This window comes from Chelonia mydas, chromosome 3, assembly GCF_015237465.2.
Source record: "Chelonia mydas isolate rCheMyd1 chromosome 3, rCheMyd1.pri.v2, whole genome shotgun sequence".
NCBI classification, from domain to species: domain Eukaryota; kingdom Metazoa; phylum Chordata; order Testudines; family Cheloniidae; genus Chelonia; species Chelonia mydas.
Window position 1 is genome coordinate 5,657,236 of NC_057851.1, and position 21,745 is coordinate 5,678,980.

A 21,745-nucleotide genomic window follows, 5' to 3' on the forward strand; every position below is an offset into this window, starting at 1 on the left:
ATGGCCAGGTTTTCCAGAGAGCTCAGCTCCCAACATGCACTCAGCATACTGAGCTCTCAAAATCTGCCCCCCAAGTGTCACAATGCGTTCTGAGCTCTCGAAAACCTGACCCTATGTACCTATGTACTTGGAATGCCTTTGGCAAGGTCCTTCACCAAAGGCTCTTAAGCAAAGTAAGCAGTCATGGGATAAGAGGAAAGGTCCTCTCAGGGATAAGTAGCTGGTTAAAAGATAGGGAACACAGGGTAGGAATAAATGGTCAGTTTTCACAGTGGAGAGAAGTAAATAGCAAGGTCCCCCAAGGATCTGTACTGGGACCAGTGCTGTTCAATATATTCATAAATGATCTGGAAAATGGGGTATACAGTGAGGTGGCAAAGTTTGCAGACAATACAAAATTACTCAAGATAGTTAAGTCCAAAGCAGTCTGCAAAGAGTTACAAAGGGATCTCGCAAAACTGGATGACTGGGCAACAAAATAGCAGATGAAATTCAGCGTTGATAAATGCAAAGTAATGCACACTGGAAACATAATCCCAACGCTACATACAAAATGATAGGGTCTAAATTAGCTGTTACCACTCAAGAATGAGATCTTAGAGTCATTGTGGATAATTCTCTGAAAACATCTGTTCAGTGTGCAGTGACAGCTGAAAAGGCTAACAGAACGTTAGGAACCATTAGGAAAGGGCTAGATAATAAAACAGAAAATATCATAATCCCAATACATAAATGCATGATACACCCACCCCTTGAATAGTGTGTGCAGTTCTTGTTGCTCCATTTCAAAAAAGATCTATTAGAAAAAGTACAGAGAAGGAAAACAAAAATGATTATGGGTATGGAACAGCTTCCATATGAGGAGAAATTAAAAAGACTAGAACTGTTCAGTTTGGAAAAGAGGTGCCTAAGGGGGGATATGACAGAGGTCTGTAAAATCATGACTGGTGGGAAGAAAGTGAATAAGGAAGTGGTAGTTACCCCTTCACATAACACAAGAACCAGTCGTCATCCAATGAAATTAATAGGCAGTAGGTTTAAAACAAACAAAAGGAAGTACTGCTGCATAGAGTGCAGAGTTAATCTATGGAACTCATTGCCAGGGGATGCTGTGAAGGCCAAAACTACAACTGGGTTCAAAAAATAATTAACCAAGTTCATAAAGGACAGGTCCATCAATGGGCTATTAGCCAAGATGGTCACAGATGAACTCCATGCTGTGGGTGTCCCTAAGCCTCTGACTGCTAGATCACTAGATAACTGCCCTGTTCTGTTCATTGCCTCGGAAGCATCTGGCACCGGCCACTGTCGGAAGACAGGATACCGGGCTGGATGGACCATTTGTCTGACCCAGTATGTCAGTTCTTATGCCAGAATCATGACTGGTAAGTACTGAATCCAAGGGAAGAGAGTTCTCTGTGTTATTTGTTTGATTCCCTTTTAGGTAAGACTCTAGACCAGGCACCGCAAGCTCTGACAGGAATTGCTAAACACCACAAAAGAATGGGGAACTCACCAAACACACCAGCACATGAAACCAATATGCGGATTGAAATCTCATTCTTGTTATTATTTATTATTTGTATTATATCATCTAGAATCAACCAACTGAGATAAGCACCCTATCGTGCGAGTTAGTATGCAAACGTTAATGAATTAATCCTTGGAACACCCTTGGGAGGTAAGTATCACTACCCCACCACCACCACCACCGCCCTTTTACAGACAGGGAAACTGACACAAAGATGTGTAGTGACTTTGCTCCAAGGTGTCACAGTGATTCAGTGGCAGAGCTGAGATGATTTCCTGACTTCCAGCCTTGTGCTTTCATTATCCTTAAATGATGTTCTGAGGACTTATGAAGTGCACAGGCCTTGAGCTGGCCCTCTGCATAGGCGCACCTTTCATCCTTACTTCTTGCTGAAGCACTCACGTGGCTGATGGAAAGTCATGCTCATATTGCTTTTATGGTACACTGAGGCCTCCCTCTGGAATCAGTCAGAAAGTAACTGCTAATTGTGCTATTTACAGTTCGATACAGCACCTGCTGCAGAGCCTATGGTGGCCTGCTTGCAGTCTATCACATAGCAATGAAAAAGCTTCCAGTGTTTTTTTCTTGGAAGTGGTTTTTTCATAGGGACACATTCTAGAATTCCGTAGTTACAGTCGTGTCAATGGTTTTATTATCAACCACTATTTTAGATGGGTTATAACTCAGCTGTAAAAATTCACTGTAGTCTAAGACCCGGCAATTTAACTCCTAACTCAAGTCCAACTGGAAAAAAAACAAAACAAAAAACACATCCCAAATGAGAAAAACTTGTCTAGCTGTTTTGGCATATAGGTCACTCAGCTTAAATTAATTCCTTACTAAATTAAGCTAAATCAACATAAGGCAGTTTTAAACCAATTTAAAAGCATCCACACAGGGGATTGGATTGCTTTAACTAGTTTAAAAACACACTTTAACTACCATGGTGTAACTATGTTAGCAGACAACGCCTTAGTCTCTACGCCTGCTTCCACATGCTGATAACTTGAGTCAGCAGCTCTTGAGTGAAGCTCATTCGAGGTCTGCCCTATACCCCAAGACTTGACAGCCAACTCACCTTATTACCACCACTACGCATGAGTGACAGGTTTGTGTGTGTTGATGGGGGTTGAGCTAACAGGAACAGTGGAGCTATAACTCCTGTTAACTCATTAGTGAAAACAAGCCCTCGTGAACTGTAGCAAACCCCCTCTGGCAGATGCTTGCTGAGTTATTAAGAGGCTATACACAACCTCCCTGGGCCTTGGGGAAAATACCAAGGGGTGGGAGAAGAAAATGGGAAAGACCTTCCTGAGGCCCAACCAACCCTCTCCAATTCATCCTTTGTTTTAAATACACTGCTTGGCACACGGAGGTATTTTTGCTACAGAACATGAATTCCACACTGTTTAGCATGAACAGACAACTGTGTGGACCTGAAAGACGGTATTGGCTCCAACAGCTGTCCAGGCCAGTGGTCTGTGAATTTATAAGGGTTTATCTAATAGGCCCTAACTCAGATATAGAATCATAGAAGATTAGGGTTGGAAGAGACCTCAGGAGGTCATCTAGTCCAACCCCCTGCTCAAAGCAGGACCAACACCAACTAAATCATCCCAGCCAGGGCTTTGTCAAGCTGGGCCTTAAAAACCTCCAAGGATGGAGATTCCACCACCTCCCTAGGTAACCCATTCCAGTGCTTCACCACCCTCCTAGTGAAATAGTGTTTCCTAATATCCAACCTAGACCTCCCCCACTGCAACTTGAGACCATTGCTCTTTGTTCGGTCATCTGCCACCACTGAGAACAGCTGAGCTCCATCCTCTTTGGAACCCCCCTTCAGGTAGTTGAAGTCTGCTATCAAATCTCCCCTCATTCTTTTCTTCTGCAGATTAAATAAGCCCAGTTCCCTCAGCCTCTCCTCATAAGTCATGGGCCCCAGCCCCCTAATAATTTCCATTGTCCTCTGCTGAACTCTCTCCAATTTGTCCACATCCTTTCTGTAGTGGGACACCCAAAACTGGACGCAATACTCCAGATGAGGCCTCACCAGTGCCGAATAGAGGGGACTAATCACTTCCCTCAATCTGCTGGCAACGCTCCTACTAATGCGGCCCAATATGCCGTTAGCCTTCTTGGCAACAAGAGCATACTGTTGACTCATATACAGCTTATCATAGAATCATAGAATCATAGAATATCAGGGTTGGAAGGGACCCCAGAAGGTCATCTAGTCCAACCCCCTGCTCAAAGCAGGACCAAGTCCCAGTTAAATCATCCCAGCCAGGGCTTTGTCAAGCCTGACCTTAAAAACCTGTAAGGAAGGAGATTCTACCACCTCCCTAGGTAACGCATTCCAGTGTTTCACCACCCTCTTAGTGAAAAAGTTTTTCCTAATATCCAATCTAAACCTCCCCCATTGCAACTTGAGACCATTACTCCTCGTTCTGTCATCTGCTACCATTGAGAACAGTCTAGAGCCATCCTCTTTGGAACCCCCTTTCAGGTAGTTGAAAGCAGCTATCAAATCCCCCCTCATTCTTCTCTTCTGCAGACTAAACAATCCCAGCTCCCTCAGCCTCTCCTCATAAGTCATGTGCTCTAGACCCCTAATCATTTTTGTTGCCCTTCGCTGGACTCTTTCCAATTTATCCACATCCTTCTTGTAGTGTGGGGCCCAAAACTGGACACAGTACTCCAGATGAGGCCTCACCAGTGTCGAATAGAGGGGAACGATCACGTCCCTCGATCTGCTCGCTATGCCCCTACTTATACATCCCAAAATGCCATTGGCCTTCTTGGCAACAAGGGCACACTGCTGACTCATATCCAGCTTCTCGTCCACTGTCACCCCTAGGTCCTTTTCCGCAGAACTGCTGCCTAGCCATTCGGTCCCTAGTCTGTAGCGGTGCATTGGGTTCTTCCGTCCTAAGTGCAGGACCCTGCACTTATCCTTATTGAACCTCATCAGATTTCTTTTGGCCCAATCCTCCAATTTGTCTAGGTCCTTCTGTATCCTATCCCTCCCCTCCAGCGTATCTACCACTCCTCCCAGTTTAGTATCATCCGCAAATTTGCTGAGAGTGCAATCCACACCATCCTCCAGATCATTTATGAAGATATTGAACAAAACCGGCCCCAGGACCGACCCCTGGGGCACTCCACTTGACACCGGCTGCCAACTAGACATGGAGCCATTGATCACTACCCGTTGAGCCCGACAATCTAGCCAGCTTTCTACCCACCTTATAGTGCATTCATCCAGCCCATACTTCCTTAACTTGCTGACAAGAATGCTGTGGGAGACCGTGTCAAAAGCTTTGCTAAAGTCAAGAAACAATACATCCACTGCTTTCCCTTCATCCACAGAACCAGTAATCTCATCATAAAAGGCGATTAGATTAGTCAGGCATGACCTTCCCTTGGTGAATCCATGCTGACTGTTCCTGATCACTTTCCTCTCCTCTAAGTGCTTCAGGATTGATTCTTTGAGGACCTGCTCCATGATTTTTCCAGGGACTGAGGTGAGGCTGACTGGCCTGTAGTTCCCAGGATCCTCCTTCTTCCCTTTTTTAAAGATGGGCACTACATTAGCCTTTTTCCAGTCATCCGGGACTTCCCCCGTTCGCCACGAGTTTTCAAAGATAATGGCCAAGGGCTCTGCAATCACAGCCGCCAATTCCTTCAGCACTCTCGGATGCAATTCGTCCGGCCCCATGGACTTGTGCACGTCCAGCTTTTCTAAATAGTCCCTAACCACCTCTATCTCTACAGAGGGCTGGCCATCTCTTCCCCATTTTGTGATGCCCCGCGCAGCAGTCTGGGAGCTGACCTTGTTAGTGAAAACAGAGGCAAAAAAAGCATTGAGTACATTAGCTTTTTCCACATCCTCTGTCACTAGGTTGCCTTCCTCATTCAGTAAGGGGCCCACACTTTCCTTGGCTTTCTTCTTGTTGCCAACATACCTGAAGAAACCCTTCTTGTTACTCTTGACATCTCTTGCTAGCTGCAGCTCCAGGTGCGATTTGGCTCTCCTGATATCTTTCCTACATGCCCGAGCAATATTTTTATACTCTTCCCTGGTCATATGTCCAACCTTCCACTTCTTGTAAGCTTCTTTTTTATGTTTAAGATCCGCTAGGATTTCACCATTAAGCCAAGCTGGTCGCCTGCCATATTTACTATTCTTTCGACTCATCGGGATGGTTTGTCCCTGTAACCTCAACAGGGATTCCTTGAAATACAGCCAGCTCTCCTGGACTCCCTTCCCCTTCATGTTAGTCCCCCAGGGGATCCTGGCCATCTGTTCCCTGAGGGAGTCGAAGTCTGCTTTCCTGAAGTCCAGGGTCCGTATCCTGCTGCTTACCTTCCTTCCCTGCGTCAGGATCCTGAACTCAACCAACTCATGGTCACTGCCTCCCAGATTCCCATCCACTTTTGCTTCCCCCACTAATTCTACCTGGTTTGTGAGCAGCAGGTCAAGAAAAGCGCCCCCCCTAGTTGGCTCCCCTAGCACTTGCACCAGGAAATTGTCCCCTACGCTTTCCAAAAACTTCCTGGATTGTCTATGCACCGCTGTATTGCTCTCCCAGCAGATATCAGGAAAATTAAAGTCACCCATGAGAATCAGGGCATGCGATCTAGTAGCTTCCGTGAGTTGCCGGAAGAAAGCCTCATCCACCTCATCCCCCTGGTCCGGTGGTCTATAGCAGACTCCCACCACTACATCACTCTTGTTGCACACACTTCTAAACTTAATCCAGAGACACTCAGGTTTTTCCACAGTTTCGTACCGGAGCTCTGAGCAGTCATACTGCTCCCTTACATACAGTGCTACTCCCCCACCTTTTCTGCCCTGCCTGTCCTTCCTAAACAGTTTATAACCATCCATGACTGTACTCCAGTCATGTGAGTTATCCCACCAAGTCTCTGTTACTCCAATCACGTCACAGCTTCTCATCCACTGTAATCCCCAGGTCCTTTTCTGCAGAACTGCCACTTAGCCAGTTGGTCCCCAGCCTGTAGCGGTGCATGGGATTCTTTCCTCCTAAGTGCAGGACTCTGCACTTGTCCTTGTTGAACTTCATCAGATTTCTTTTGGCCCAATCCTCCAATTTATCTAGGTCACTCTGGACCCTATCCCTACCCTACAGCGTCTCTACCTCTCCCCCCAGTTTAATGTCATCTGCGAACTTGCTGAGGGTGCAGTCCGTCCCATCTCCAGATCATTAATGAAGATGTTGAACAAAACCGGCCCCCAGACCGACCCCTGGAGCACTCCGCTTGATACTGGCTGCCAACTAGACATTATATTATCAAAACAGCAGAATGTGGGCAAGGTGGATAAGCCACAGACTTGACCTACCTTGAACAAGGCATTGATCTGAGGGCTGAAACAATTCATTTGACTAAAACCAACTGTGTACTGATCCTACAACAAACCAAAACATAGCCTATTCTTTGTGTTTGTTGCCACGTGCCTGAAACCTACTAAAAAGCCCCAGAATTCAAGAGGCAGGGCACATTTTTGGCATATCTGCTTTAACAACATGCCTTTAAAGTCAAAGCTTTTTAAGCTGTGTGTTTAATAAAGTTAGTTGAGGTTTCTGGCTGAGTAGCCAATAGAGGTTCTTACTGGGAGTTACATGATTGCACATAGAGTAAGCATATTATTTTAAAAATGAGCTTAAATACAGATTAAGCGACAGGCATTTTGGCAAGTGAGCAGGCAGTCGATAGGATTAAACAGGATTCTTTACACTAGCCCTCAAAACCCAAACGTCCTCCAGTTATTCGCTCTCCAGATGACCTTCTCACACTGCCCTCTAGTGTTCTCAAGTGTGCACTGCATGCACTCAACTCCCAGTAGACAATTTATTTAACACACAAAGCCCCAGAAAGTTTTGTTGTTCCACAACCCATGAGCTATTCTGATCTATGCAGAAGTTGCATCAGTAGCAGAAAGCAGAGAGAAAAGGCTCTGACAGCCAACAGGAAGAACATTCTTTACAAAAAGTTAATATGAATTTCTATTATAGTAGGGAGATTCTCATTGTGCAAAAGTTGATGGATCGGACCCTGAGAGCTGAGACAGAAATATACACCTGCTTTATTTCTTTATGTAGTTAACTGGTTTGTACAGCTCTCCAAGTTCCAGTGTGCAGTTAGGTATACCAAAATCTCAGTCATTACAGAATTAACTTAATTGTAAGAACAACAGCGTTTTATACACTGTTCTTCAAATGCCAAAAAATAAATACTGTAAACATCTGACATGATTTCAGCACTTTGCAATTCTACAATGGCTTGCATCTGAAGATCTCAGAGTGCTATATATATATTAATGCATCTAGTCTCACAACACAAGACTCCAAAGCACAGAGAGGTTACACTTCTCCACTTTAGGTAACACAGTGACTGTTGTGTTATAAAGACATGGACAGGCCATTAACAATCTGACACCAGCTGTTTAGTTGCTTCATCAGGAAAACACGGCGCAAATCCCATTTTTCTTTGAAATAAAGAAGGAAAAACCCATCCGCTTCTTACCTAGAGACTTTGGCAGCAAATTCTTGACAAATTCCGCATGATCCCCTACATGCAGGATACTGTAGACACTGGTATTCATGAGCTCCTCCTGGTTATAACCCAGGTAGCTGGTCACATTCTCGGACACAAACACAATCCTCCCCTCACGATTCACAACGAAGAAAAAGCCATCCAGCGCCTGCAATGTCCAGAGGAAATAAAAATGCAGTCAGTGTAAGAGCAGCATGCTCCAGAAGGTAAAGCGCTGGATTGGGAGTCAGGAGACCAGGGTTCTATTCCACTGACCTGCTCTGTGAGCCTGGGCAGGTAACTTTGCTTCTCTGCAACTGTTTCCCCCTCCCACTCTTGTCTATTTAGACTATAAACTCTTCAAAGCAGGGACACTCTCTCATTTTGGGTTTGTACAGCACCTAGCACAATGGGACCCTGATCTCACTACCATAATAGAGATAATAGATCACTTCAAGTGGTCTGACATAATTAACATTTTTCTCTGCTTGCACTGTCCTTTCATTTTGCTTTCCCCCCACCCCCAATAATGGGTTGTTGTTCATCCTCTTTTAGATGTGTGGAAGGCTCCTTGCTGTCTGTGGGTGGTGTCTGGTGAGCTGACCCAAGAGCACAGATTATCTAAAGCATGACCAGCTATATCCATTTGACGGTAAGAAAGGAATAACCACAAAGAAGATCTAAGTGTAGAAGCCAAAGGGCTCTACTTGTAATGAAATATTTCACAAACTCTGTGGCTCCTTTGCTGAGGATCAAATATCAGTACATTTGCTTAAGCATGTACTATGGCTCTGCCAACTACAGTAAATAGATCTCTTTACTTTGGGGCATAATAGCTAGTAGCAAACAATCCTCTTTGAAGAGTCAGATTGTCAGTGAGGCCCTGATTCAGTAAAGCAAGCAGGTCAAGCAAATGCTTGCTTTGCTGAATCAGGGCCTGAGAACTAAAAGATAGTCTGCAAGATGCTGAATAACACATTTTTCATGTTCCTGGGAAACAACTGGCAAATCCAGCCCAAGCCCTGCAACCACACTGAAACAGAATATCTGCAAACAGGGGGCCAATCTTGCACTATTAAAACCAGTGGGAGTTTTGCCATTGAGTTTAATGGGACCAGGGTCAAGTCCTTATTTACTCCTGTGGTACTGTTCATGAGGGGGAAACTCTTTCTATCAACATGGAAATGCCCAGTGTAGGGGACTCCACTGTTTCTGGAAGAAGCCCTGGGAGAGGCAGATTGATAATTTAGAGGTGCTAAATGTCAGTAGGATTTGATTTTTACCTACCTGGAGCCTAAGTTAATGCCATCTTTAGTAATTAACAGCAAGCGCCCTAACACAAGCCCTGATCCTGCAACTGAATCCATGTGGGCAGGCCCCTGGTGCTGGTGTGGAGCCATAGCACTGCACAGGGCACATAAGTCCAGGGATCAGACTGTAGAATCCGGGACTTGTATTCACAGAATATCACGGTTGGAAGGGACCTCAGGAGGTCATCTAGTCCAACCCCCTGCTCAAAGCAGGACCAATCCCCAATTTTTGCCCCATCCCTAAATGGCCCCCTCAAGGATTGAACTCACAACCCTGGGTTTAGCAGGCCAATGCTCAAACCACTGAGCTATCCCTCCCCGCCCCAAGCTATCCCTCCCTGGACAAAACCAGGATTTTATATTTTACATACACCTCCCCTCCCCTATACGCAGCAACATTCTATCCCCTTTCTCCACCAAACATATGCCATATAATTTTATTGTCTTGTGAAGCCTGAAGTGAGTTATGTTGCTACACAGTCTCTGATTTCCATTTAATACATTTTCTGGAAATCAGGTTTGCCATAGAGCAACATGCAAGAACAGGAAGACTTTTTTTTTTTTTTTTTTTTTTTTAAAGAAACTCTGTCAAAATTTGCTCTGGCAGATCAACCACAATTTTCCTTTTTCACAGCTGTTGCCTGTTGCCAAGCAACCAGCTTTTGCACTTCATGCTCCCACAGAAGAAACAGACTCCTGTAGAAGAGTCAAATGGGTTTGTCCGAGAGCCCTGCATTAAACTTTACTCCCTAACTGCCCTCCTTTTCAAGTACATCGTGATATTTCCTCCATCCACCCCCCATCACACACCCAGTAACAAAGCTGATCCAGTTATTCTAAAGTATTTAGTAAAGAACAGCATGAATAAAACAGATGGGAAATAAGAGCAGCTAAAGAAACAGAATGAATCAGCACCTAACAAATGGTTTGAGCTTGGGTGTAAATCAATCACGGCTCCATTAACACAGTCGGACTGATGTCTAACCAGCATGTAACTGGTGCTGAATAATCCATTTCCGGAAATTAGGAGAGGAGCCCATGCCTCCCTTGTGAGCATCCTAATCAGAGGCCAATAAAACACTAAAAATTTTTTTGAGGGAAACTAAGAAAGCAGGGGGGCCTTGGATCCAAGCCCTGCAGGAAAGTACAAGACAAGGTTTCTAACTAGTGCTCTCTGCACGCAGTACTCCAGGGTGCTTTGCAGAAGGAAGAGGCTACTGAACTAAAACTCATGTGGGGTAACGGAACTCACTCCTAACTTAGCAACACTGAGCAAATGCTACTCTGGGGTTTACAAATACTTGGTGTATCAGCACTGTTGATCGTGGAGCTTGTGAACCATGACGAGGGATGGATCTGGTCCCAAACAGCAGAAAACCTAACCAATAAATAATTTGTCTCTGTAGCCACTTCTATTTGAGGCTGTAAAAGTGCTTTAACAAACATTAATGAGCTAATTGTTTGTGAAGCAGGGAAATCGTATTATCCCCCACAGGAAAACAGAATTACAGACAGATTTTCCCAAAGGGGCACAGGAACTCCATCCATAGCAAAGCGGAAAATTACAACCCAGATCTGCTGACTCCTAGTCCTTGCAATTTAGCCCCAAGACAATCCTAGAACACAAAGACTACCCAGTAAGATGTCACTAGCCCAAGCATTACGTTCTGTGGAGAAGATCAGGAATATCAACATTTAAAACCTACACTGGTGCGGTCTTCTAGTGAACATGCTGCACAGTAGCAAGTTAACTCCTTAATGGAAGAAGTCCAGGTAAGTGGCAACTGATCTGGTACCCAGCTCAGAAGGTCTAGGAATGCAGCAAAAGGTTTGTGAGATGACAGGAAGGGACTGTGGCCTTAATATAGAATGGAAATCAAAACACAGCATGCAGGTGACCCCATGGTTCCCAATCCTGATGCATAGCCTATTTTAGTATTTCCATGGCCCTCATCACTACAGTAGCTGAGTGCCTGCAACTCTGAATGACTAACAGCGGACACGCAAGTCCTTCTCTTTAAAGCAGGGACTCTCTCTCATTTTGGGTTTGTACAGCTCCTAGCACAATGGGACCCTGATCTCACTACCATAATAGAGATAATAGATCACTTCAAGTGGTCTGACATAATTACAAATTTTCTCTGTTTGCACTGTCCTTTCATTTTGCTTTGATCCCCCCCTCCAGTAATGGGCTGTTCTTCATCCTCTTTTAGGTGCATAGAAGGCTCCTTGCTGTCTACGGGTGGTGTCTGGTGAACTGACCCAAGAGCACAGATTATCTAAAGCACAACCGGCAGTAAGAAAGGAAAAACCACAAAGATGATCTGTGTTGTGATTAGCTAAAGGACTCTAATGGTAATGAAGTATGTCACGAACTCTGTGGCTCCTTTGCTGAGGATCAAATATCAGTACATTTGCTTAAGCATGTACTATGGCCCTGCAAGTTACAGTAAATAGACCTCTTTACTTTGGGGCATAATAGCTAGGATTTGGGTCCTTCTGAGCAGCAAGCTCTCGTATCCCAAGAGTTAAAGGAAACAGCAAACGACAAGCAGGTGGGGATGGGAGTCACCTCAGGAACATTTTCAGACGGCTGAATCTGAATGTTGCTTAGGAACCTACTGGAACCTAAAACTGCTTCTCCTGATCAGTTGTGACAGAAAACTAAACTCTTCATAGTTGCCTCAATATAAGCAGGATCTGAAGCCATTCCTCAGCGAGATCATTTATTGGGAGCACCAAAACAGTCACCATTAATAATACTAATAACTACTGAGCACAGATGGGGAGTGTTTCCAGAGTGTTTCACAAAAATTAACTAATATGTTCTCACAATGCCCCGTGCCTCTGTTTCCCCATGTGTAAAACAGAGGTTGCAACATTCAGCTACCTCACAGGGTGGGATATAGGCATTAGTTAAGGTTTGTAAAGGACTCTAAAAAAAAGTCCCATTAATAGATCTCATGAGCCTAAGCTATGCTGGGTTGGAGAGAAGGAGCCTTTCCTCCTCTCCAACATGAATAGCAGTGCCTGGCGGCAGGAAAGGGCCTAACACCTCTAAAGGGAGTAGTCTGAGGACAGGAGGGGAGGAATTTGCTTTGCTACAGCCTTGTGGCAGGAATATCTAGCACTCCTCACCCCCTAGTGCAGCCACAGCCCCTACCCTCACCTTACCAGAAAAACCTCTCTCTGAGCGGCTAACAGCATGAGCATTACCCCAACTTGCAACCTAGTGCTGCAAGACAGGTGATGCTTGGCCCCTGACGGGGGTGAGGGATGCCAATGTGCTGAATATATTGAAAAGAAATTCGAGCTACACATCCAGGCATCATCTTAAGTATTAAAGCCTTGATCCTGCAAGCCCTTAGATGATGCACCATAACTGCTGCACTCCAGCCCAAGTGCAAATGGCAGATAGATAGGGGCACATGTAAGGTTCCACTTTAGGCATCATCCTCTACACCAGTGGCTCTCAAACTTTGGGGTGGAGGTTGACAGCTCACGACACCCCCCCCCCCCAAGTAATAACCTCGTGACCCCCTGAGGGGTCCCAACCCCCAGTTTGAGAACCCCCGCTTTACACTGAAGCTCTCAAGCCCTCTGAATACCTGCTCTCTTAATCACAGGAACACAAGGTACGGTAGGATATGAAAGGGGACACGGTGTGTCTGGGAGAACCTGGGTTGAAGTGCAAGGATCCTCGGGTTAATGAGGGATAAGCTACATGCTTCCCCTCTTAGGCCTCAAACCTGCTACTAGGAAGGAGTAACCTGGCACTCAGATTAATGCAGCAAAAAGATTCCCTGCTCTCTTGGTCCTGCTCACCACCTTGCTCTTATCCTTGCAACACTCCACAGACGCACTGCGCAGGAGCCAGACCTAAGTGACCGTTAAAGGCGCCCAGGGCTAGAATACAAATACAATCTGACACTGGCTCTGGAAGCCAGAGATAAATATGTGATTTGACTTATGTTGATGATACATGTAAATAACAGCATGTAGCCTCCGTGATCTCAACGTGCATTGGCTAGGGCCAATGTAAATTACCAAATTAATGGTGTTGGAGGTCTGGTGTCAGAAGGCGGCTTTGTACTCCAGAGCAATTCACCCATCTATTAGTGTTTTGCATGTTGGTTGTATGGGATCTCAAGTTACAAAACTATCCTTCCTTCTGCATAACTGTTAGATATTTTTAGCACACTGTGTATAATGAATTCTTCACAAAGCAGAACTTAACAGAGCCACAACACACCTTTGTTTTAATTCCCTGCAGGAATGACCTATTAAAGCTAAACTATGAGCATGGCGCCGTATTCTCAGCCATGGGCAAGCTGATCTAATTAACTCCCCATCCCAGATAAGCACCCAATTTTTTCAACCCCTATAGAGAGCTATTGGCTAGGCCTAGCAGCTCTGGAATAAAAGTCTTCTTAAACTGTACTAGGGTCTTAAATTGACCCCTGATTTCCAATTTATGAGAGCTACATCCGGGGGTGACTTTCCAGGGGTTGCTCTACAAAATTTTGGGTATGCTGCAAATTTATTGATGCCTCTTAGGCAGCCCACTCTCCTGGAAAGTCACCTCCTCTGGCTTCTTCCCAGTTGTAGAGTTCAATCCTCCATTACTCTAGCAGGATGCACAACTCTCTTACTGTAGCCCAAGCTCTATATTACTCTTGAGGAACTGCCACCTTTCTCAGAACAATCTTGCCCACCCCCCCTTTTTTATATTTTTTCACTCTTCTCACTCACTGTTTCCATTGTTCAATGTTGTTTTCTCTCTAATGCCACTTCTGCTTTTTTGCTTCCTTTAGACAGCACCTCCTTTGCTGAGCAGACAACTCTCAGTTAGCTCTGGCCACATATTTCAGGCAGATGGCTTTAATTCTCTTCACAAATCAGATCCTTCCTTTCAGTTCAAATACGTTCTCACCTAGGCATTAATTTTGTCTGTAGTGAACCTTTGATCATTCCTCGGTAGCTTCATTTGCTATAAAAGTGCTCCTATTGCCCCAGATTCTCCTGCTAGTAAGCAGACATGGGCAATCATGATTTAGCACTGTCAGCCCTTTACAGTAGCCAATATGTCTCTTTATCAATTAGTAAAAACATAAGAACCACTTTGGCAATTGCATCCACTTCATGCCAAGAAAAGAGCTTTTTGTCAGTCCCATACCATCACACTTCACCATATTTCATGTTACACAGATCTAGTTAGCACAGCCCCCACCTTCCCCTCTGCAGCACAAAGTGTAGGTCATTTGCTAGGATCACTGTGGTATATCTCACTTACTTCCCTGTCACAGAAAGGCCCCAGGCATTGGTTCCGTTGGTCATAGTCAGTGTTTAAGGCCAGAAGAGACCACCAGATCAGCTAGGCCAGAGGTTTTCACCCTTTTTCCATTTGCAGACCCCTACAAATTTTGAATGGAGGTGCAGACCCCTTTGGAAATTTTAGACATAGTGGACCACAGGTTGAAAACCACTGATCTAGACTGACCTCCTGACTATCCCAGACCACTGGCATCCACACACTAAACTCAACAGGTCTCGTCTGCTCTCTGCCATGGCATGCAACAGTTTAGCCTCCTGAAGGCTGTAATTCTGGTTGTTGGCGTTGGCGTGGAAGCGGCTGGGTGGCGTTTATTGGCATGTGTTATACAGATGGTCAGACTAAATGATCTGGTAGCTCCTGATGCCCTCAAAATGGGACTATTTAATGCTGTTGCGTTTTAATGGCCCACTCCAATTCACTGCTTTGCACTCAGTATTCATTCTTCCTGCCTTTAACTCTTGTTTTCTCATGCATTGGCTGGGAGGAGGAAGTTTACTAGCACACATTTAAGAACGCTGGAACCAGAAAGGGCTAGCAAATCTTCAGCACCCCTGGCAGTTAACAAGACAACCTGTCTAACTGGTGACTTAGGTCAGTGTGGTTGAAAGTGAAGTTTTCTCCCAAAGCACACTGCTTTCAACTTGCTCAGTTGAACGATGGCTCCTCAGTCATACTGTGTCCCCCCACAATGCTACTCAGGCTAAGTGGAAAGAATGAAATAACTACACAGAGGTAGGCAGGCATAAGTATAGCACCTTTAAACCAGTATTAAGACGTTGCTCACTATGGCTCTGATTCATGCAAAGCACTTAAGCGCATGCTTCAGTTGCTTTAATTTCAGTGGGACTTAAGCATGTGCTTAAGTGCGTTGCTGATAGGGCTAGGATTCCCATGCTTAAGGGATAAGCTGAACTGGGGGACAAAAGTGGGCTACCCGCAGCTTTAGCGAGGGATAATCTAGCCTTGGAACAACCTGATTGGGACTGTGTTTTCCTACTATTCTGTATTTTACTTTCTTAGTCAGCGATTAATTAAAACGACCTCAGATTTCAAATACGAAAAGACTGGTGGTGTTACTGATTGTAATAGAGCACCTACTTCCAGGAGAAGAGGTCCCAGAGATTCCTTTTCGATCACTCCTTGGCTGCTGGATGAGATGTCAGACTTCTGGACGTCATCATCAGCTGTCTTCTCTGCAGTAAGGGAAAGGACATGTTTTAGTTGAAAAGAACCAACTTTTTACCACTGAAAAGCGACTGATTAGCAACAAAACATTGACTATTGTTTAATATCCATTGTCCCAGTGAAGCAACAAACTGAAAGCACTGAAGTGACTTCTGTATTTTGATCTGTGCCCCTTTCACTGTATAGAAGGGGAAGCAATGTGAGAAAAGAAAACGCCATTTCCAATTGTAGGAAAATGTCTGTATTAGCTAGATCACCCCTTCCTCCCCTCCCTGGGTTCAGAGGAAATTGAGGAACCACTCACACCATTTTAAAGAGGAAGACTGAAAAACATCAAGCTTTTGAAAGAGGACTAGTCAGCTCAGCCTTAGTATGGGCTAAAATGTTTCAGCAAATAATTGATCTGTAAGATCTGACAGCATCTCGATGAGCAATCGGCAGCAGGAGTTCACAAAGAACAGACTGTGCCGGAAGAAACCAGATAGCCTGCTTTGACACAAGCAGCACAGGCTCAGAAGACAAAGACGTAGCTATGATGTATAGGTGGCCTGATTTGCAGAAGTGCCAAGCGCCTAGGACGGAGTTGAATGGGAGCTGCCGGTACCCAGCACCTCTAGAAAGCAGACCACTAGGTTTTAGTAAAGTTTTCGACATAGCCCTGCGTGAGACAGAGAAAAGTCAGAGCTGTGTGTGAGAGTTTTATTTTGAGTATTATGGCTCAGTTTAAAATCTGGGTGGCAGACCTCATTACTGAACTAGACTCCAAGGATGCTAGCTGCGTTACAAGCGAATAATCAGACAAGAACCTTACTCCAAAGAGTTTATCATCTGTTATCAGACAATGGGGGGAGGGGGGGAGGGGAATGGGACAAGGCAAGTGACTACAGTAAGTCAGCCACGAAAGTGAGGTGGTTTCAAGTTTATTTGGTTACTCTCCCCTGGCACTCTCTTCACCACCCCTGTGGCTGAGTCAGGAGCTGACTGGCCTTGGGAATGAAGGGAGTTTTGAGGAGGGGTTTGAAAGAGGAGAGTATGGAGTTGGATCAGAAGGATTATTTTGTGGTTCAGGCACTGGACTGGAATCAGGAGCGCTGGGTTCAATTCTTGGCACTGCCTCATACTCCCTGCGTGAGCAGTGCCACATGTGGATAACAGCACCTCCCTATTTCACAGGGGAGTTGTGAGGATAAATACTGTTAATGATGGTGAGGTGCTCAGACACTACAGTGATGGAGGCCATATAAGCTCTAGCTCCATAGTCAGGGAGGAGATGTTCCAGGCTAGGGAACTACCAGGAGCAGGAGTACGAAACTACGAGGATGGCTAGTCATGTGGCTTGAGTGCAATAGAGAAGAGAACAGAGAGAAAGGTGGGAGCTAGAGAGGGTAGGGCTTTGAAGAGGGCACAAGGAGCTCTCATGTAAGGTAGAGGGCCAAGGGAAGCCAGTGAAGGGGCAAAGAGAGGGATGAGAAATGGTAAGGTTCCAAGTTGGGAAGAAGTTAGTTAGTTGCACCTTATCTACAGGTCTGATCCCTAAAGCCTGAATGCTCCCCAGAGGGCTAGGTGTCAATGGATGTCAGAGCTGGTGTCAAAGCAGCTGGTGGGACAAGGCCTCAGATGCACAGGCCATGCCCAATTAGAAAGGACTGTATAGATGGAAAGTACAGAGAGACCAACAATATTCAGAAAAGCAGAAGTGTCTCAAAGTAGGCAAATGGCAAATTAGCTACACATCTCCAACAGCAAGGATATGTTGTTGGATTCCTTTGCTAGGGACTCAAAGAACGTTGGGATACTTATCAGAAACATTCAAGAATAGACCAGATTAAAGACATAGGAGTTTAGTACAGAGACGTATCCCAGACATGGACTAACTAGGTATCCTAGGAGGTCCTTCCCAAATCCACCATCTATAATCCCCATAAGGAGTGGGATGAGAGCTTTATGGAACAGACATCTCACCCTTCACAATCCCGGTTCCCTCAATTGTTCACACAGCTGTAATACAGTCTCATGATAAAGAACTTGGTTACCAATGGGAGACTCCAGACAGGCATCCAAAACCTATTCTAACCCCCTTGCCCCTTTCCTGCACTCTTAGCACATTTAATAAAGAACCAACTAAAATAGTTCAAACCCATTGTACATGGTGAGTTTCCCGTGTATCAATAGTCCAGAAAAACCGTGAGCTATAAAAAACTTTGAATAGATCTAGTGTAAAATCCCTAAATAGATCTCAAGTTTTGCTTAGGGTGGAATAATTTTTCATGCAACAGAAGCAAGAGAGGGACACTGGCCTTGTCCAAGACAGTAATACCTAGAAGGGACAACTGTACTTTACTTAGCAATAGCATTACTTTGTTCTTCTGGTGCTATTTAGCAAATGGAAGAAAGGGACATTTTAGATTGTAAACTTTTGGGGGCAGGGAGTGTCTTTGCTCTTGTAGCTCTTCCTGATGGAAGTCAGAGAATTCACATCCTCCCATGTCCATCACAATCACTAGACACTGGTTGCTGTGCATCTTCTTTGGAACTTGCACTAAGGATTCTGGGACTCATTTAGAGCATCACCTGCTACATTTCAATGGAAAGAATAAAGGACAATTTTTTAAAAGGGTAAAACACAGGTGGGGGAAATCGACGGCTGCATAAGAAGCAAAATAGAGACTGGGAGTCTTGGAACATCAGGGGGACAAATAATTTGGAAGGGCAAGCTGCAGACATGCATGCCTCCTTCACCGGCACAATTTACTGTTGCTCATTGCAATTTATGAATAGCTACTAATCAAAAGAACTCCTTGTGGCTATCAGAAAACGACTCTAAATACAGAATCTCTCTGGTGTCACAATCCCTTCCTCAGTGACTCTTCTATCAAATTTGCACCATTTACAAAATTCTCCCCAAGTGCCAGAGTTGCAAACTCTGCCTGATAGCTGAAAACAAAGCTGTGTTCTTTCTGCATCATCACCAACCGTCAGCAACGATAAAAATCCTGGGATCATGATTCAGCTGGCAATTTGGTGGATGATGTGCGAGGCACAATAGGATACAGCCTGCCTCTCTGCAGTTAGGCTGGCTCTGCAGTGCAGGAAGGAGTAAAAATACTTGCTTTTGCCAGGCAACTAAGCAGATATAGCTCAGAAAAAAACCTAGGGCCCAATCCCATGCAGTGCTGGCATTGGAAGGAACAGGATCAGCCCCCTCAGGAACAGACATACATAGTAACCAGGTATTTTTCTATGGCTACTTTAAACAAAGCAAAACTCCCTAGACCAACTCCACTGTATTCTGTGTACTGTGCTCACTCCACTGATAGGGAAGCCTCTTTTCCCACAGAACCTAAAGATTAGCATCCTCAGCAAAGGCTTGATGCTGCAGACCTCCTGTGTGCAGAACTCCCCCTGACTTCAGTGGGAGCCCTGAATACAGCAGTCTTGCAGGATCAAGGCTGAGTTCTGAAAAATGCTGGAGTGAGAATCACAGACAATAGACCTAGAAGAATGGCCTTGGGGGTAAGGAACTGGACTGGAACTTGGGAGATCTAGGTGAATTCCTGGCTCTGACACGTACGCCTTTGTGATGAGATCAATCTATACATACTTGAGATGCTCAACTGCTGTTGTAACCAGGGCCATAAAAGTACCTGTATAGATGAGAACATAAGAATGGCCATATTGGGTCAGACCGATGATCCATCCAGCCCAGAATCCTGTCTTCCGACAGCAGCCGGTGCCAGATGCTTCCAAGGGAATGAACAGAACAGGGCAATTTATCAAATGACCCATCCCCTGTTGTCCAGTCCCAGCTTTTGGCTAGCACAGATGGATGGACAGAAGAAACCTATTTGGCCCATCCAATCCATCTCTAGGAGCCAATGGAGAAACCTTCCCTACAGCACATTTTCTAGAGTTTTGTTCCATCTCTTGTAAAATTCCCAAGCTATGGGACTTCCCCCACTTCCTTAGGAGACTACTCCACAGTCTAACACATCTCCACTGAGCAACACTGACACTCTCAACATACAGATGCTTGTGGCCTGTTATGCTCTCTGCTCCGACATTCATCTCCACACTATCCTTGCACTGAACAGAGGATTGTTTCCATGACTTGTCTGTAAGCAAAAGCTAAATTGCATTTACAGTTTTTTGGGGAAGTGTCTAATTCAACCCAACATTTACCACAGGCATCAGATTAATACTGTGATTCACTTGTGCTTAGATCTAATGATATGAATGAAGAGCAAGTTCAAACCACATTACAGAAACTACAAATGTGTCCTTTCACATACACATATTCCCCATACCCTCATCATTATGGGATTTTTTATAGGATCCTCTGAGCAAATATTTTCCTGCTTTGTTCTCTTAACTCAAACCTGTAAGACAATTTTTTAGGAGGAACAGATGTGGAATTGCCAGTTGCTCAGCACTCATTCATAATCAATGGCATTCTTAGGAGACTCAGCATATTCCAGTGGATAGAGCACTGGACTGGGACTCGAGACCTGGGTTCTGTTCCTAGTTCTGCCACTGACCTCCGTGCCTCTGTTGCCCATAACACCCTTTGTCTGTCTTGTATTTCAATAGCAGTTTATCTGGGAGGTACTGTCACTATGGTTTGTACAGCACCTGGCACAACTTGTGTCAGATCTTGGCTGTGACCTGTAGGTGCAACTTGAATACAAATAATAAATTAATAATAGTAATGTAGGATCAATGATAAGACAACACTGATTCCTGCCTGCATTCCAGACAACAGCTTCCATCGCTCGGATGCAACGACATGACATGTGGAACTGACCATTGTGGGTGACCCAGTAAAAAAAAATCAGATCACCTTCCCCTCCCGATAGCCTGTGAAAGGCAGACCCACTTCCAGAAACAAAGCCCTCTCTGAGCACAGAAAGTGTCCAAGAGATCAGGCAAAGCCTTTTAAATAACTATCTCGAATTTCAAAACAACATGGAAGGAGAAAAGATTAACATTCGAACGCTCTAGCACATGCTGGGCCTAGTTTTCAGAAAAAAGCCACCATGCCGGTACGTGCATGCCTTGCATTTTACCTCGTCACACCGTACTCCTCAAATGTAGGCTTCCACCCAATCACCTCGTTCTTCCAGTCCCTCCTCCTCAGGGCAGCAGCCTGCCAGTCTTGATCCACCTCTCTAAGCAGGGCTATACACAAAAAACTCCCAAAGGGTGATCTGTTTGCCTTCTTGGACTATCAGCTCCTTGGGGGGCAAGGAGCTTCTCTCTTACATATTCTGTACAGCAACATGCGCGCTGGCAGTGCATCACAACCAGCCACACCCCCACGGAGACACTTGGGCACCAAAACAAGTATCCACACACTACCGGTATGTCTACATGGCCTATGGCGACTAACTCAGGCTTGGGCTTTAGAGCTCCCGGGGTCCCAGAGTCCAGGCTGAAGCCTGAGCCCAAATGTCTACACTGCAGTTTCATAGCCCTGCAGCCCAAGCCTGCTGACATGGGCCAGCCGCGGGTGTTTTATTGCAGGGCAGACATACTCTCAAGGGCCCATTTTGTGCACATAGGTAGGATTCCTTCACAAAATTTAGGTGGGCACTGGGCACCTTTGGAAACGCTGACCCTGCCTTAGTGCGAGGGGATGGACGAGACCTGCATTTCTGTGATTCTATAAAAACCAGCCTTATGGTATGTGCCATCTCCATGCTTTTGTGACTTCACCACTAGAAAACAAATACTTCATCCTTAGAGAGGAACGTTGAGTTTAAGACCTTGTTGGTGGCCTTGTGTGTACAGTGTGGGACTGCAAGCCAGAAGACCTGAACAATGAACATT

At 45.1% G+C, this 21,745-nt stretch overlaps 1 protein-coding gene and 1 long non-coding RNA gene across 26 annotated transcripts in view; one reads left to right on the forward strand and one right to left on the reverse strand.

The window, feature by feature from the left end:
* Positions 1-21,745, reverse strand: part of NCOA1 (nuclear receptor coactivator 1) — a 353,482-nt gene that overhangs the window by 77,635 nt on the left and 254,102 nt on the right. For 24 of the 25 annotated variants that reach the window (XM_037893807.2, XM_037893795.2, XM_037893802.2 and 21 more), the window contains 2 exons: positions 15,833-15,927; positions 8,081-8,258 (listed from right to left, as the gene is read on the reverse strand). In XM_037893807.2, the coding sequence (XP_037749735.1) occupies positions 8,081-8,258; positions 15,833-15,927 (273 nt within the window). Of the gene's footprint in view, positions 1-8,080; positions 8,259-14,151; positions 14,290-15,832; positions 15,928-21,745 lie in introns of those variants that run through there. The other variant, XM_037893819.2, reaches the window with a different exon arrangement.
* LOC122464886 lies at positions 1,235-14,180 on the forward strand. Its single transcript, XR_006289287.1, has 3 exons — positions 1,235-1,681; positions 8,645-8,741; positions 11,613-14,180. It is a non-coding gene; the product is annotated as an uncharacterized LOC122464886 (long non-coding RNA).